Genomic DNA, 12935 nt, shown 5'->3' with positions numbered 1-12935 from the left:
CCCCTGTGAGTTAACTGCACCTTTCCAATGAACCATGTTCCTGTGAGTGGGCCTGGCTCTCTATGAATGGACCAGGTCTCTATGGAGACTGAACACCTGTGTGTGTGCTGTGGGGTGTGCATTTGCTGCCTTCAGGAGTGGACTCTGCCTTCGTTGTGGATTCTGTTTTTGGCAACGCATACTGGAGTATTCTGACAATGCACTTTGTATACTGGAGTGGACTCTGTTCCTGGGAACGGACTCTGTATTCTGGAGAGAATTATTGATGGTAATAGACTCTGTGTACCAGAGGGACTCTGTTAGTTGCTAACTGACTCTGTCTTGTTGCTTGTTGGGTTTATCACCTGCACTGTTTTGCGTGTCCCTGGGTCTGGCAGGCCTTACTGTGAGCTGGGGGGGGCTCATAGATCATCGCAAAAGCTGTCACCCTGAGAGCCGGAAGGTGGGTCGGCCATCCTGAGAACCAGAAAGTGAGCAGGCAGCCCTGAAAGATGGAAAGTGGGTAGGCCATCCCGATGCCGGTCACCCCAAGAGCCGGAAGGGTGGGTAGGCTATTCTGAGTACTGCCATTCCGAGAAAGGGAAATTTGGGACAGACTTTCCTAGAGATGGTCAGAAGGTGTCGGAGCGGCCGAGAGCCAGTAGATGCATAGGAGCAGGCCGGAATCTAGTAGGCTTGGGGGCTCCCTTGTGCACCGTCGTCCCAGAGAGGAGAACGGGCTGACCTCGAGGTGGCCAGAAGGTGTGTCAGGGTGGACCGAGAGCCAGAAGGGACATGGGGCAGACCGAGAGCCGGAAAGGGCGTAGGGGAAGGCTGCCTTTGAGTGGCCGAAAGGTGGGAGGTCGGGTGGTTTGTTGGGTTGCTGTCTGTGTTACATGAGCTGTTTGATTTATCGGACTGCCTGTATGTGACTGCGTTCACTGTTATCCTCTCGATAATGTTAGGATGGGATTCAAGGTTTGTCCTTGTGTCCCTGCGAACTGGTTGTACGGTGGGATTTGGGGTTTGGCTTTGCTGCCCCTTTCCCCTGGATATTGCTGTTTCTTGTATACGGCTGCTAACGTTAACTGTTTGTTTGTAACTTGAACTGTTTAATAAAATGACAAAAACAGGAGTGTCAGAGTTCTGTACACTCTGGGAACTGGCTCGGAGAGATCTGGATCAGTGCCAAGGGTGGTAATTAAAGGGTGATTTGGGGATGGGACACTGACCTCTGTGGAGTTATTTCAGTCTCTAAGGGACTCTCGGATACACAAGCAGGCTCTCGGGAATGAGGAGGGAGTGACTTCTAAGGTCAGTGTGCAGGGATTAAAACTTTTCATTTGAAATGTTTTAAGTTTTGTTTGTTTGCGGTATTAACTTTAAATGCATGATTGCAATGTAGCTTTGAAATTTCCTCTGAAAGTTGTCTCTGAATTGCTTAAAAAAAGTCAATAAATGATAGCAACAGACTGAAGCAATATTCTCGAACAGTATATTTGTTTAGCCAGCTGGTTAAAATTCATGGATTTATAAAAGCTATGTTGATGTTTAAATTGCCATATCAATCTCTTTCTTCTCTCAGACTGGGGGCGGGGGGGGGGGGGGGGGGGTAGTGACATGTGGCTGATTGGGCTGGGGTGAAGGGGAAAAGGGGAATATTCTCCATGATCAGTATGGTGTTCCATAGAAATGATATCTCTAGTGCATGCTTAGCAGCTCCAGGGTCTGAAATACAATGTTGAGAGTGTGTTGCTGGAAAAGCACAACAAGTCAGGCAGCATCCGAGAAGCAGGAAAATCGACGTTTTGGGCCGGAGCCCTTCATCAGGAATGAGGCTGGGAGCCTCGCAGGTGGAGAGATAGATGGGAGGGGGGTTGGTCTGAAGGGAAGGTAGCTGAGAGTACAATAGGTGGATGGAGGTGGGGGTAAAGGTGATAGGTCAGAGGGGAAGGTGGAGTGGATAGGTGGGAAGGAATATTGACAGATGGAAAAGGTCATGAGGACAGTGCTGAGCTCGAAGGTTGGAACTGGGGTGGGGGCGGAATGAGGAAACTAGTGAAGTTTGATTGATGCCCTGGGGTTGAAAGATCTTGGGGTTGAAAGGTCCTGAGGCAGAAGATAAGGCGTTCTTCCTCCAGGCATCGGGTGGTGAGGGAGTGGTGATGTCCTCGGCAGAGTGGGAGAGGGATTTGAAATGTTCGGCCATGGGGCGGTGGGGTTGATTGGTGCGGGTGACCCGGAGATGTTCTCTGAAGTGCTTTGCGAGAACGTGTCCAGTCTCCCCAATGTAGAGGAGACCGCATTGGGAGCAACAGATACAATAAGTGACATGTGTGGAAGTGCAGGTTAAACTGTGATTGATGTGGAAGACTCCTTTGGGGCCTTGGATGGAGGTGGGGGTGGAGGTGTGGGCGCAGGTATTGCAATTCCTGCGGTGGCAGGGGAACGTGATAGGAGGGAAGGGTGGGCTGTTGGAGGGGTGTGGACCTGACCAGGTAGTCACGGAGGGATTCATCTTTGCGAAAAGTGGAAAGGGGTGGGGAGAGAAATATATCTCTCTTGGTGGGGTCCATTTGTAGGTGGCGGAAATGTCAGAGGATAATGCGATTTATGTGGAGGTTGGTGCGGTGGAACGTGAGGACTTGGGAGGGGGGGTGTTCTGTCCTTGTTGCAGTTAGAAGGGTGGGGTTTGAGGGCGGAGGTGCGGGACGTGGATGAGATGTGTTGGAGGGCATCTTTAACCGCATGGGAGGGTAAATTTCAGTCTTTAAAGAAGGAGGCCATCTGGGGTGTTCTGTGGTGGAACCTGTCCTCCTGGGAGCAGATGCGGCAGAGGCATTGGGAGTATGGGATAGTATTTTCTTAGGAGGTAGGGTGGGAGGAGGTGTAATCCAGGCAGCTGTGGGAGTGGGTGGGTTTGTAGCAACACACTCTCAACTCTGATCTCCAGCATCACTGCTTCCTAGTTGATTTCAACCTTACTTTGAAATACAATGACTAACTCAACCAGCACTTCAGGGCTATCCAAGTCAGACCCTCCTTCGAGTATTGTTAGAGCTCCACCCATCTCAGGCAAGTTATTTCCTGCAGGAGTCCCAGCTTCTGTCCTGTTCTCATAGCCAAAGTATTTTATGATGGGTTTGTACTCCCACATACTACTCTAATATCTCCTGTTTCCTCCCACTTCCCTTGTACAAATAGGGATTCTATTTGATATGATTCTACAACCTGTTTCTCCAGGGGTAATCTGTCTCTTACCTTCATGCCATGCAGTGGCAGTGTCTTGTTGAGTTGGTATTTCCCACTATGCTGGGGCGCAGTGTATAGGAACATGTCGCTGAGCTGTGGAGGAGAATCCGATGTTACTGCTGCTTCATGATACACGCCAAATCCAGTCACAGGAACAACACCCAAACTCCAAGGAGGGAGTCCCAGTCACTGAACAATTCAGGGGTTTCAAACACAACAATAAGGACCAACACACAATTATGGGAAGGTCAGCGGGTAGCTGAGAGCCAAGGGCAGGAGGAGGGGGTAAGGCATTAATTAGGGAGTGAGGAGTGGGACATCTGGGGGTTTTGGTCTTTACTGTGGTACTTCATCCATTGTGTGCTTCAAAGTGCCGAGATAGTGATCTTTCTCAAAATTCCTCTCAACGATGATATTTGGAGCAATACCAGATAAAATAACAGGGTTTGCCTCAACATGGATTGATCTACCTAAGGGGGGGGTATACAGGGAGAAAGACAGAGGCAAGGGGGTAGCACACAGTCCAAGGAGAGAAAAGGGCAAGATAAAGACCCTGTGACAAGCAGTCAGCGTAGGCATAGTGAGGAGTAGGCATAGTGAAGACCCTGTGACAGGCAATCAGTATCACAGAGAGGAGCAGATGAGGTTAGAACTCTAACAGGCAGTGATCTGGAGGGGCTTCACATCCAGATTCCTGACATGATGTCTTCAGCACCTCTGCAGACGGACTGCAATGTTGAAATACTTAGTTGCGCCCAGATGGGTCTATCCGCCGAAGGATAGATTTCCTATTTGTGTCCCATGTATTCTGTCAGACCCACCGTCAAGCCGGTATTCTTCTCTGACCACTGCCTCCTGCTAGCCAACTATCACCTCCAGGACAACCAGTGAGCCGTCAAGGGTATGTAGAAGCTGGGCGTGAAAACACTGAAGTGCTCAAAAGGGATTTCACAGGTTGGAGAACCAGGAAGCCCCTATTTGAGTCTCCAGAGGACTGGTGAGAATCAAAGGGAACATCAAGAGGCTCTTTGTCCTCGAAAGTGCTCCAAAGGTGAGAGAGAGGTGGAGAAAACTGTCCAGACTCCAGAAAACCATGCAGAACATATGCCTTATACAGATCCACATCATGGAGCAGGCTGAAGGATGAGATGTGCTTGTATTCTTCTGGAAGGTGCAGAAGGTGATGGCTCGGTAACATTATCTGATTCGGACATCCTGAGGACCAGCAAATCCTTTTATGCCAGTCTGTAGGAAAGCAAGTCCACAAACAGCGCTGCCTCCTAGTTGTTCGTCTAATACTGAGGTATTAGACGACAGGATACAGAAGTTAACTCTGGATGAGCTGACCGTGGTCCTCAAATCCTAAGGCAAGAATGAAACGACTGAAAATGACAACTTGCCAGGCAAGTTATATTTGGCTCAGTGGGACTTGATTCGCCGGACCTGCTAAGGATGTACAACAGTATGCGTCTGTGCATACCATGTGCAAATCCAGAGGAAAGATATCATATCCTTGTCCACAAGCAGAAGGGAGAGGGGGCTGAAAATAGAAATTGGTGACCAATTTCATTGCTGAATTCAGACCGTAGAATCCTGTCCAAGGTCATCAGCAACCAGGTCAGGTCAGCTCTGGGATAGATTATCCACCCCGACTTTTGAAATGAAAAAAAAGTCAGCATCACTTCTCGGGATGAACCTCAACAAGAGCCACTGTGTCTTTCTCCAGACTTCATTTGCAAAGGGACATTCCAGCAAATGTGTGACAGTCTCAATCCCTGACAGACAGAGCATCACTGCAAAGTCAGAGAGTCATAAAGAGGAAATGGAGGATGTAGGGGTGTGGATACCAGTAAGAAACAACTGGAAGACGAAAACATGTCAGACCTCCAAAGCCGCGCAGCAACGTGGAAAGAGGCAGCTGCGTGATGGTTACAGCAGTGGCTCCTCTGACAATAAAAACATCCAGAGGGATAGCCATCAACAAAAATAAAAGGCAGACCACCACAGGGGGAGATGAAGATGAGCACCCCCCCATACCACCCCAACAAAAATGGAAAGGCTGGATGTCCTGGAAGTCCAACCTCTAGCCATCAGCAACCCAGTGCACCACAGCCAAGAACAGTGACACTCCAAATCAGGAGCTGATCTGTCGGACTCAGAAGTGTATCTCCCTGACTTCGTTCTTGCACTGACGACTGTATCAGGGGATCCCTAGCAGGGAGGGACTGGACAGCTACTTCAGTGCAGAAGGTTCACCGACAGCACAGGAATGCAGAGAGTCCCCCAGTGACAAGACCATGGATGAATGGATATTGAGTAATTCTATGAAGTTTTAAAATTGCCAGTATTAACATTCATAGCATTAAATTTACTTTGCGATGTGTCTCCACATTACCTTATCTGGCCAACGTCAAAACCAACCTGTTTCCACAGGAGTGTAGGACACTACACTTCAGCAGCTACAGGAAATGGTTGAGTTTATGGACCAAAAGAGCTTTTGATTTAGCTGGGGGCAACGCTAGCCATTCCTCTGGCCAGGGTATTCTGCTGCAAGGAGGCAACTTCAGCATCTCTGAAGTTGAGGAGGAGGTTGGTAGCTGCCTCCTCGGAGCAAATGTTGCATACAGAAGCACTCACCTGAGACTCACTAACATGAAACCCGGGGGGTAAAGCGTGAGCAGCTGGCACCTTGCAGCAGCTCCCACTGCTGTTGGTCACATCCAGGCCAATCAATCTGGCCACAGACCTCAACTGCATCACTGATGCAGATGGACAATTCGGAGGGACTGAGAGAAAATTGGACTCCACAGTAGTCAGCTTCATTGAGAGGAGTGAATAAGGACTCTGGGACAAGCAGTCAGTATCACTGAGAGAAGTGGGCAAGGTGACAGGTCACTGAGGTATCTAAAAGGCACTTTGGATATAATTAGCACTAAGTTTTTCGAGCCAGTACTTAAGATGCAGCAAGAGCAAAGGGTCCATACTGTATTTAGTTCATGACTAGAGAGCTCCTGCATAATGTGGGAACTCCTACACACTTTTTGCGATCTGGAAAGCTTATGTGTGCTGGAGGTACCTTCTGCTGGAGCAACTTGAGCTCTAAATTTTGTTATTAGCGTAGTCAGATTTCTGTGGATTAGAGCAAATATGATGGGTTGAATTGAGAGTTGTAAATGGCTATGAGTCTAAGACAGGTATGTGAGCAGGAGCACTGTGCCTTGGGAGGGATGAGAACAATCTGACAAACACCACTCTATAAACAGCAGTGTCAACATTACCCTCAGAATTAGACATCAGCTCTGAGCGCCACGGTGGCTCAATGGTTAGCATAATTGCCTCACAGCACCAGTGACACGGGTTCGATTCCACCCTCTGGAGATTATCTGTGTGGAGTTTGCTAATTCTCCCTGTGTCTGCGTGGGTTTCCTCTGAGTGCTCTGGTTTCCTCCCACAGTCCAAAGATGTGTAGCCTAGGTGGATTGGCCATGCTAAATTGCCCCAGATTGTGCAGGCTAGGTTTATTAGCCATGGGATGTGTAGGGTTACAGGAATAGGGTAAGGGGGTGGGTTTGAGTGAGATGCTCTCCAGAGAGTCAGTGGAAACTTGATGGGCTGAATGGTTTGCTTTCACATTTTAAGGATTCTAGGATTTTATGACTGTATGATATTACTTGCAAACACTTCCACAACATAGTACATGTTCATATCATTTAATACGGGTGTCAAGAAAAACCAAAATAAGCCAAATCTATATTACCAGGAAGCAGTATCGAGGCCTTCGTGTTCCTTCTGTCACTCTCAGCAATCCTCCTTTCTTGATAAGCACCTAATGGAGTAAAGGGATTGGTCATATTGATCTACAGCACAGAAAAAGGCCCATCATGTCCACGTGGGTCAAAAACAATCACCTAACTATTCTAATCTCATTCTCCAGCACTTGGCCCATAGCCTAGTATGTCCTGGCATCGCACATGCACATCTAAATACTTCTTCAACGTTAGGAGGGGTTTTTCCTCTAGCACTCCTACAGACAGTAAGTTCCACATTTCCACCACCCTCTGGGTAGAAATGTTTTTCCTCATATTTCCTCTAAACCTTCTGTCCCCTACCTTAAGTCTGTTCCTCCTGATCGCTGACCCCTCCATTAAGGGGAAAGGTCTCTTCCTGTCTACTCTACTCCATGTTCCTCAGAATTTTACTCATCACAATCATGTCCCCTCTCAATCTCCTGTGCTCTATGGTAAACAACTCCAGTCTGTCCAATCTCTCCTTGTAACTGAAAGTCTCCAGCCCAGGCAACATAGAGTTATAGAGCATGGAAACAGACCCTTTGGTCCAATTAGTCCACGCCAATCAGGTTCCCCTCTGCACCCTCTCCAGTGCTGTCACATCCCTCCTGTAATGAGAATTCCAGAACTGCAGCCGAACCAACATGTTATACAGTTCCAACATAATCTCCCTGTTCTTAAATTCTATACCTTAACTAATAAGAGAAAATATCCCACTTAACCACTTCATCTATCAGTACAGACACCTTTAGGGATTGGTTTATTGTATACCAAGGTCTCTCTGATTGATTGTCAGTGCTTCCCAAAGTCCTCCCACTCAATCCTTGCCTTGTTTGTCCAACCTCATATTTATCATATTGAATTCCACGTGGTGTCATTTGTCAGTGCATCTGACCAGCCTGTCTTTATCGTGAAAGGTTATCTTCCTTACTATTTCCACCCACTCATTTTTTGAAAATAGCATTGTACAGCACATAAACGGGCCCTCCGGCTGACAATGTTGTGCCAAACGTGACATTGAATTAACTAAGTCGAGAGTGTGGTGCTGGAAAACCCAGCACAGCAGGTCAAGCAGCATCTGAGGAGCAGGAGAATTGATGTTTCGGATATGAGCTCTTCATCAGGAATCGATGAAGAGCCTGAATGTGCTCAAAATGTTGATTCTCCTGCGCCTCGGATGCTGCCTGACCTGCTGTGCTGGATTTTCTAGCACCACACTCTCAACTCTGATCTCCTGCATTTGCAGTCCTCACTTTCTCTGATTGAAGATATGGATCCATTAATGAATCCATTCTGCCTGACTTTGGTCCATATCCCTCCCTTCCTTGCACATTCATGTGCTTATCTCCGAAGCACCCCTGTTGTATCTTCCTCCACCCCCACCCTTGGCAGCACATTCCAGACTCTTATCAATAATCTCTGTGTAAAAAAACTTAGTTAAAAATCACACAACACCAGGTTATAGTCCAACAGGTTTAATTGGAAGCACACTAGCTTTCGGAGCGATGCTCCTTCATCAGGTGGTTGTGGAGGGCTCTATCGTAACACAGAATTTATAGCAAAAATTTGCAGTGTGATGTAACTGAAATTATACATTGAAAAATTGATTGTCTGTTAAACCTTTCATCTGTTAGAATACAGTGATAGTTTCACTTCTTTGTACAACCCAGTCCAACACCGGCATCTCCAAATCATAAAAAATCTTAACCTTCACATCTCCTTTAAACTTACCCCTTCTCACATTAAATGCATGTGTCCTAGTATTAAACATTTCAAACTCAGGAAAAAGATTCTGACCGTCAACTTTATCTATGCATCTCATTATTTTATAGATTTCTATCAAGTCTCCCCTCAGCCTCTGCTGCTCCAGAGAAAACAATCTGCCTTCGAGCCTCTCTTTATAGCTCATTCCTGGTAAACTTCTGCATCCTCTCCAAAGCCTCCACAACCCTCCTGTAATGTGGCAACCAAAAGTGAATGCAATATTCTAAGTATGGCCTAACCAAAGTCTTATGAAGTTACATGATATCCTGACTCTTGTACTCAGTTCCCTGATCAATAAAAGCAAGCATGCCATACACTTTCTTTACCACCCTATGGACTTGAGTGGCCACTTTCAGGGAGCTATGGACTTCAACCCCAAGATCCCTCTGTACATCAATGCTGTTCAGGGTCCTGCCGTTAACTGTATAATGTTTCTTAACATTTGACCTCCCAAGGCACAGCATCTCACACTTATCTGGATTAAACTCCACCTGCCATTTCTCTGTCCATGTCTACAACTGATCCCACTGTATCCTTTGACAACTTTCTACGCTATCCACAACTCTTTGTATTATCTGCAAACTTACTTTGCCACCCATCTACATTTTCATCCAAGTCATTTATAATATAATATATAACTAACAGCAGAGATCCCTACAGAACACCACTAGTCATTGAACTCCAGCTAGAAAAACACCCTTCCACCACTACCCTGTGCCTTCTACGAGCAAGCCAATTCAGGATCCCTACAGCCAAGTCACCATGGATTCCATGCATCTTATTTTTCTGGATGAGTCTCCATGGGACCTTGTCAGAAGCCTTACAAAAATCCAGGGAGTCAACATCCACTGCTCTACCCTCATCCATCACCTTTGTCATTTTCTCGAAAAATTCCATCAAGTTAGTAACACATGACCCGCACTGCATAAAGCCAGACTGACTGTACCTAATGCGGCCATGCTTTTCCAAATGCACGTAAATCCTACACCTAAGACTTCTCTCCAATAGCTTCCCAACCACTCATGTGAGACTCACTGGTCTATGGTTTCCTGGTTTATCCCTATTTCCCTTCTTGAACAGAAGAACAAATTAGAACATAGAACATAGAAGAATACAGCGCAGTACAGGCCCTTCGGCCCTCGATGTTGCGCCGATCCAAGCCCACCTAACCTACACTAGCCCACTATCCTCCATATGCCTATCCAATGCCCGTTTAAATGCCCATAAAGAGGGAGAGTCCACCACTGCTACTGGCAGGGCATTCCATGAACTCACGACTCGCTGAGTAAAGAATCTACCCCTAACATCTGTCCTATACCTACCACCCCTTAATTTAAAGCTATGCCCCCTCGTAATAGCTGACTCCATACGTGGAAAAAGGTTCTCATGGTCAACCCTATCTAAACCCCTAATCATCTTGTACACCTCTATCAAGTCACCCCTAAACCTTCTTTTCTCCAATGAAAACAGCCCCAAGTGCCTCAGCCTTTCCTCATACGATCTTCCTACCATACCAGGCAACATCCTGGTAAACCTCCTCTGCACCCGTTCCAGTGCCTCCACATCCTTCCTATAGTATGGCGACCAAAACTGCACACAATATTCCAGATGCGGCCGCACCAGAGTCTTATACAACTGCATCATGACCTCAGTACTCCGGAACTCAATTCCTCTACCAATAAAAGCCAGTACGCCATATGCCTTCTTCACCGCACTATTTACCTTGGTGGCAACTTTCAGAGATCTGTGTACATGGACACCAAGATCCCTCTGCTCATCCACACTACCAAGTATCTGACCATTAGCCCAGTACCCCATCTTTTTGTTACTCATACCAAAGTGAATCACCTCACACTTACCTACATTGAACTCCATTTGCCACCTTTCTGCCCAGCTCTGCAGCTTATCTATATTCCGCTGTAACCTGACACATCCTTCCTCACTGTCAACAACTCCACCGACTTTCGTATCATCCGCAAACTTGCTCACCCAACCTTCTAGCCCCTCTCCAGGTGATTTATAAAAATGACAAACAGCAATGGTCCCAAAACAGATCCTTGCGGAACACCGCTAGTAACTGCACTCCAAGATGAACCTTTACCATCAACTACTACCCTCTGTCTTCTTCCAGCCAGCCAATTCCTGATCCAAACCTCCAACTCACCCTCAATGCCATACTTCCGTATTTTTTGCAGTAGCCTACCATGGGGAACCTTATCAAATGCCTTACTAAAATCCATATACACCACATCTACCGCTTTACCCTCGTCCACCTCCTTAGTCACCTTCTCAAAGAATTCAATAAGGTTTGTGAGGCACGACCGGCCCTTCACAAAACCATGCTGACTATCCTTGATCACATTATTCCTATCCAGATGTTCATAAATCCTATCCTTTACAATTCTCTCTAAGACTTTGCCCACAACAGAAGTGAGACTCACCGGCCTATAGTTACTAGGGTTATCCCTATTCCCCTTCTTGAACAAGGGAACTATTAGCTACTAATCAATCCTCCAGGACCTTTTCAGTGGCTGGTGAAGATACCAAGCATCTTGGTTAAGGTCATGGCAATCTCCTCTCTTGCTTCTCTCAATAACCTGGGGGCGACCACATTGGGCCATGGGGACTTGTCTACGTTAATGCTCTTCAAGAGGCCAACAGCACTTCTTTCTGATCTCAAAATGCACTAGTACATTACCCATACTCCATACAAACCTCACTGCCCTTCATATCCTTCTCCTGGGTGAATACCAAAGCACTCATTTAGGACCTTGCTCACATTCTCTGCCTCCAAGCACATGCTCCCTTTATCCTTAAGTGGTCCTACCTTCTCCCTAGTTATCTTTTTTTTGATAAATGTATAGAATGCCTTAAGATTCTCTTTCACCCTACTTGCCAAGGCCATCTCATGGCCCCTTGTTTGTCTCCTAACTCCCTGCTTGATTTCTTTCCTGCTTTCTCTATATTCTTCACTGACCTATCTGATTATAGAGTCATAGAGTCATAAAGATGTACAGCATGGAAACAGACCCTTCGGTCCAACCCATCCATGCCAACCAGATATCCCAACCCAATCTAGTCCCACCTTCCAGCACCCGGCCCATATCCCTCCAAACCCTTCCTATTCATATACACATCCAAATGCCTCTTAAATGTTGCAACTGTACCAGCCTCCACCACTTTCTCTGGCAGCTCATTCCATACACGTACCACTCTCTGTGTGAAAACGTTGCCCCTTAGGTCTCTTTTATATCTTTCCCCTCTCACCCTAAACCTATGCCCTCTAGTTCTGGGCTCCCTATCCACAGGGAAAAGACTTTGCCTATTGACCCTATCCATACCCCTCTTAATTTTGCAAACCTCTATAAGGTCACCCCTCAGCCTCCGATGCTCCAGGGAAAACAGCCCCAGCCTGTTCAGCCTCTCCCGATAGCTCAAATCCTCCAACCCTGGCAACATCCTTGTAAATCTTTTCTGAACCCTTTCAAGTTTCACAACATCTTTCCGATAGGAAGAAGGCCAGAATTGCACGCAATATTCCAACAGTGGCCTAACCAATGTCCTGTACAGCCGCAACATGACCTCCCAACTCCTGTACTCAATACTCTGACCAATAAAGGACAGCATACAAAACGCCTTCTTCACTATCCTATCTACCTGCGACTCCACTTTCAAGGAGCTATGAACCTGCACTCCAAGGTCTCTTTGTTCAGCAACATTCCCTAGGTCCTTACCACTAAGTGTATAAGTCCTGCTAAGATTTGCTTTCCCAAAATGCAGCACATCGCATTTATCTGAATTAAACTCCGTTTGCCACTTCTCAGCCCATTGGCCCATCTGGTCCAGATCCTGTTATAATCTGAGGTAACCCTCTTCACTGTCCACTACATCTCCAATTTTAGTGTTATCTGCAAACTTACTAACTGTACCTCTTATGCTCGCATTCAAATCATTTCCGTAAATGACAAAAATAGAGGACCCAGCACTCCACTGGTCACATGCCTCCAGTCTGAAAAACAACCCTCCACCACTACCCTCTGTCTTCTACCTTTGAGCCAGTTCTGTATCTAAATGGCTAGTTCTCCCTGTATTCCGTGAGATCTAACCTTGCTAATCAGTCTCCCATAGGGAACCTTGTCAAATGCCTTACTG

At 46.7% G+C, this 12935-nt stretch overlaps 1 protein-coding gene across 1 annotated transcript in view; it reads right to left on the bottom strand.

Annotated features, from left to right (window-relative positions):
- The window catches only part of fgd5a (FYVE, RhoGEF and PH domain containing 5a), a 143754-nt gene that overhangs the window by 44589 nt on the left and 86230 nt on the right, over positions 1-12935 (bottom strand). Inside the window, exons 11-12 of the mRNA XM_043708646.2 lie at positions 6989-7057; positions 3241-3324 (exon numbers count right to left, since the gene is read on the bottom strand). Of these exons, the coding sequence (XP_043564581.2) occupies positions 3241-3324; positions 6989-7057 (153 nt within the window). The remainder of the gene's footprint in view (positions 1-3240; positions 3325-6988; positions 7058-12935) is intronic.

This window comes from Chiloscyllium plagiosum, unplaced genomic scaffold, assembly GCF_037043375.1.
Source record: "Chiloscyllium plagiosum isolate Xiang-an unplaced genomic scaffold, Cpla_swu_hap1 HiC_scaffold_14, whole genome shotgun sequence".
Classification (NCBI taxonomy): Eukaryota; Metazoa; Chordata; class Chondrichthyes; order Orectolobiformes; family Hemiscylliidae; genus Chiloscyllium; species Chiloscyllium plagiosum.
Note: the sequence above shows the minus strand (reverse complement) of the source record. Positions and strands in the feature narration are given on the sequence as shown.